This window comes from Scyliorhinus canicula, chromosome 24 (assembly GCF_902713615.1).
Source record: "Scyliorhinus canicula chromosome 24, sScyCan1.1, whole genome shotgun sequence".
Classification (NCBI taxonomy): domain Eukaryota; kingdom Metazoa; phylum Chordata; class Chondrichthyes; order Carcharhiniformes; family Scyliorhinidae; genus Scyliorhinus; species Scyliorhinus canicula.
Window position 1 is genome coordinate 9,472,669 of NC_052169.1, and position 5,013 is coordinate 9,477,681.

The 5,013-nt window shown below is 56.4% G+C and overlaps 1 protein-coding gene across 1 annotated transcript in view; it reads right to left on the bottom strand.

Moving 5' to 3' along the window:
* Positions 1-1,251: 1,251 nt before the first annotated feature.
* The window catches only part of LOC119956748 (AT-rich interactive domain-containing protein 3B-like), a 184,461-nt gene continuing 180,699 nt past the window's right edge, over positions 1,252-5,013 (bottom strand). Inside the window, 4 exon segments of the mRNA XM_038784098.1 lie at positions 1,252-1,638; positions 1,640-1,701; positions 4,788-4,855; positions 4,857-4,875. Coding sequence (XP_038640026.1) covers positions 1,561-1,638; positions 1,640-1,701; positions 4,788-4,855; positions 4,857-4,875 — 227 coding nt within the window. The 3' untranslated portion in view covers positions 1,252-1,560.

Genomic DNA, 5,013 nt, shown 5'->3' on the forward strand with positions numbered 1-5,013 from the left:
AGCGGGGGAGTGGGTCTGGGGTAGGGTGTTCTTTCGAGAGGTCCTAGACCTGGTGGGCGGAATGGGCTCCTTCTGCGCCGTAGCGGTCCTATGACTCCATAAACAATGGCTCCCCTGTTGGACCAGGCCATAGTCAATCTAGGTCCTTGGCATTCCCAGCTACTGCTAGCATCAGCATCCAACCCCCCCCACCATGGGCTAATCAAGGGTCAATGAGCCAGAGTGTCTCCTCCTGATTGCTAACTAGCGACCTCTGGTGGGCATACTGGGTGAGAAAGAAAGATTTGCCGCTGCCAAACTTCTCGACCAATGACGTCCTTTTTGAAGTGTAGTCAATTTGCGGGGAAAGAAGTTCCTTCAAACAGCAGCGAAATAGTGAACAGGGAATCAGTTTTTGTGATGTTGTCTGAGGGATAAATATTGGTCAGGGTGCTGGGTGGAGAACCCCCCCCCCCCCACTCGTCTTCTTCTCAATGGTGGCCACGTGATCTTCCCCAATCACCCGAGAGTGCAGGCGGGGAATTCAGTTTTGGGTGTCGTCCGAATGACGGCACCTCTGGCAGTGTGGCGCTCCCGCAGCGCTGCAGGGGGAGCGTCAGCCTAGAATGCGTGCTCAGGTCTCGGGGGGCGCGAACCGTCAGGACATTATTGGAGAGAAGCAATGCCTGTGGACCCACAGCCCAGAGAAAGATGTCCCCGACACAAGGGCTTCACTGTTACGCTCGACAAATTGATGAGTCAAATTGCAATGCAGCATTCTCCGTTTACGACTTATTCCCGATTGGATTTTCCAGATGGCAGTGAATAATAACCATAAATCAGGAGGTCGCAACCTCACCCTGGACCTCCTCCCCTTTGACCTTTCAACAGTTGTCGGAAGCCAACAAAAAGGGACACTGTCACTTTCAGGTAAAGTCAAATTTAAATCACACATATAATTGGCTGCATATTTATATAATATATTAAAAAAAAATCTTGCGTTGGCATGCACTTCCTGTCAGCCCTTTCCATTATTAATCCCTATGGCCATCTTTATAATGGGAATGATCCATGTAAACATGTCACGCTGTAATTACACCTTCCTACCAGTGGTGGCCCCGCAGCGCCACTACTGGCCGGAGGGTGTAGCTGCAGAGTGGCCGACTGACATTGGGCAGGTCCCATTATAAGTGTGGATGTATAAATGTATAATGGATATATAAAAATATGAACTGTACATAAATCGGGGGGGGGGGGGGGGGGGGGGGAGGAGAGAGTTACATCGACACACCCGGTCTTATTAACCTCAAGCCCCCTTTAACCTGAAGACAGTTTTGACCTCTCCCTGTGCAACGCCATGAGAGATCGGCTAAACATTCTAAAATGAATTGTCGCGTTAAGTTCCTTGAGCTGAAAAGATCTGTGCAATCCTTTTCTGTTCTCTCTCTCTCTGTTTTTTTTTTCCCTGCGTCTTTCTTCCGCTTTCTTCTTCTTCTTCTTCTTCTCTCCCTGCCCTTATTCTAGAAAAATACAAATCGGGACAAGTCCATTTGCCGACGCCGTGGAGGCGGGGTGCCACCTTCAGGGGGAGCCGCTGGTGGAGGGCTCGGCGAGGTGGGGCCCTTGACGGAGGTCGGACCTGGAGGTGCTCTGCGAGGCCAGAGGCGCTGCTGCTTGGCCCTGCGATCACGTGCACAGCTGGTCTCTGGGCGAACAGCACTCCTGCGCAGGGGACAAAGATGGAGGTTTGCTCTTTTTTGTTAAATTTGGGATTGCCCGCTTTAAACCGCGAGGGAAAACAACAGATTCCGCGCAAAAGAAACAAAGAGAAAACCTGCATTGACGTAGCGCCCTTCACCGCCCCAGGATGTCCCAAAGCCTTTTGCAGCTATTGGCGTTCGTCGCTGTTTTAACTCAAGTGGCACCAAACGTGGTCCCACAGGCAGGAATAACCAGCAGGTAAATCTGTTCATGTGATGCCTGGACACAGAGGATACCACGCTCCCCCCCCCCCCCCCCCCAAATCGCTCTCTGTGGTGTCTTGACCTATCAGAGAGGGCAGGCGGGTGTGATCACCTCCTCTGCAAGGCGGCCCCTCCGCCAGTGTGGCCCTCCCTCCGCGCTGCACTGGGAACGCCGTCTTCGATGAGCTGCTCTGGCCTCCAGGGTCCGACGTGAACCCACAGCCGCCGGGCTCGAGAGGCGAGAGAGAGATACCCACCGGGACGTGGGCCGCGCAGTTCCCCACTCGCGTGTCGTCTCCCACCCGTGCACCCGGCCCCCCAGCCCTTGGCAATTCCGCGCCAGGCTTTACTAATCTTGCGACAAACTAAATCAATCAACTGAGTCAAGGGGGTGTTGTGGTCCGAGAAGGCTTCCTCCCGGGGCAGAAACAAACGAACTTTAGCAAGCCGGCGGTATTGCGATCAGCATCGATGATGTTTACAGTCGGTGATGTTTTTTCCCCCCCAGGGCTCAGGGTGAGCCAGTGAGGGGAGCCAGTGAGGGCAGCCAGTGAGGGGAGCCAGTGAGGAGAGCCAGTGAGGGGAGCCAGCTTAGGGCAGCCAGGAGGGAGCCAGCTAGGGCAGCCAGTGAGGGCAGCCAGTGAGGGGAGCCAGTGAGGAGAGCCAGTGAGAGCCAGCTTAGGGCAGCCAGTGAGGGCAGCCAGCTTAGGGCAGCCAGTGAGGGCACAGTGAGGGGAGGCAGTGAGGGAGGGAGTGAGGGAGGTAGTGAGGGGAGGTAGTGAGGGGAGGCAGTGAGGGGAGGCAGTGAGGGAAGCCAGTGAGGAGAGCCAGTGGGGAGAGCCAGTGAGGAGAGTCAGTGAGGGGAGCCAGTGAGGGGAGCCAGTGAGGGCAGCCAGTGAGGGGAGCCAGTGAGGGGAGCCAGTGGGGAGAGCCAGTGAGGGGAGCCAGTGAGGGGAGCCAGTGGGGAGAGCCAGTGAGGAGAGCCAGTGAGGAGAGCCAGTGAGGGGAGCCAGTGAGGGGAGCCAGTGGGGGAGCCAGTGAGGGGAGCCAGTGAGGGGAACCAGTGAGGGCAGCCAGTGAGGGCAGCCAGTGAGGGCAGCCAGTGAGGGCAGCCAGTGAGGAGAGCAGTGAGGGCAGCCAGTGAAGAGAGCCAGTGAGGGGAGCCAGTGAGGACAGCCAGTGAGGACAGCCAGTGAAGGCAGCCAGTGAGGGCAGCCACTGAGGAGAGCCAGTGAGGGGAGCCAGTGAGGGGAGCCAGTGAAGAGAGCCAGTGAGGAGAGCCAGTGAGGGGAGCCAGTGAGGGCAGCCAGTGAGGACAGCCAGTGAAGGCAGCCAGTGAGGGCAGCCAGAGAGGAGAGCCAGTGAGGGGAGCCAGTGAGGGCAGCCAGTGAGGGCAGCCAGTGAGGGAAGCCAGTGAGGGGAGCCAGTGAAGGCAGCCAGTGAGGGCAGCCAGTGAGGGGAGCCAGTGAGGGCAGCCAGTGAGGGCAGCCAGTGAGGGGAGCCAGTGAGGGGAGCCAGTGAGGGGAGCCAGTGAAGAGAGCCAGTGAGGGGAGCCAGTGAGGGGAGCCAGTGAGGGCAGCCAGTGAGGGAAGCCAGTGAGGAGAGCCAGTGAGGGCAGCCAGTGAGGGGAGCCAGTGAGGGGAGCCAGTGAAGAGAGCCAGTGAGGAGAGCCAGTGAGGGGAGCCAGTGAAGAGAGCCAGTGAGGGCAGCCAGTGAAGAGAGCCAGTGAGGGGAGCCAGTGAAGAGAGCCAGTGAGGGCAGCCAGTGAAGAGAGCCAGTGAGGGGAGCCAGTGAAGAGAGCCAGTGAGGGCAGCCAGTGAAGAGAGCCAGTGAGGAGAGCCAGTTAGGGCAGCCAGTGAGGGCAGCCAGTGAGGGGAGCCAGTGAGGGGAGCCAGTGAGGGCAGCCAGTGAAGAGAGCCAGTGAGGAGAGCCAGTTAGGGCAGCCAGTGAGGGCAGCCAGTGAAGAGAGCCAGTGAGGGGAGCCAGTGAGGGGAGCCAGTGAGGGGAGCCAGTGCAGAGAGCCAGTGAGGGGAGCCAGTGAAGAGAGCCAGTGAGGGGAGCCAGTGAAGAGAGCCAGTGAGGGCAGCCAGTGAAGAGAGCCAGTGAGGGAGCCAGTGAGGGCAGCCAGTGAGGGCAGCCAGTGAGGAGAGCCAGTGAGGAGAGCCAGTGAGGGGAGCCAGTGAAGGCAGCCAGTGAAGGCAGCCAGTGAAGGCAGCCAGCTTAGGGCATTGACCAACACGGGAGTCATGGCCAGAACCCCTGGCACTGACGGGTAAAGGAAGCGACGTTGCGGCTTTATACAATCACGGACTGGCCAGCAGTCCTCTCACTTCGCGTCACCATCCATCTCGGATGGTAAAAAAAAAATCCCACCGTGGGTTACGCTACCCCTGATGGTTTCTGACTCGGTATTGCCTCAACTTCTTTAAAAAAAATTAAAAGCAGCATTGCCCATTTGAAAGGTGCTTCTGAAGCCAGAATGGCCTCAATGCAGCCGGGAATTAAAAGCCCAGCAGAATTTTGTGAGGGCAGAGCGTGCACAGGGGGATCCCAGCGGGGCTTGCGCGTGGGGTCCTGTACACCCATCGGTCCACTCGCACGCCCCAAATATAAATAGGGACAGATTATCGAGGTCCTGACAAAGATTGGGGCACATGCCAGACATAAAACATGTCCACAATAAACTCTCTGACAATGCACTTTAGAATTGTAAAGACCATAAACAGGAGAGTGTACAGCAGACCTGTACACCTTGTCAAGCATTAAACCGTCGTGCACCTGATGGCTGCTTAATCACCTCTGACTTTGAACTGAACCCTATGGATTAAGGGGAGTTAGCATTACCTGTATAGAGGGTGCCATTAATCTCAATGGACATATTAATGCTGCTGATACCTTCGTCGACAAGTTCAGGCGAGTTCCTGTCGATCGTGGGGAAGAACAAAAAGTAGAGGGAGGGAGAAAGCAGAGACACACTAGAAATAGCAGACATGTTTCACAAGTGGTCAGCCATTATGGAAGGGCAAACACCCGCTAATGTTTACTTAAGTGTAACTAGTGTAAAGGTAAA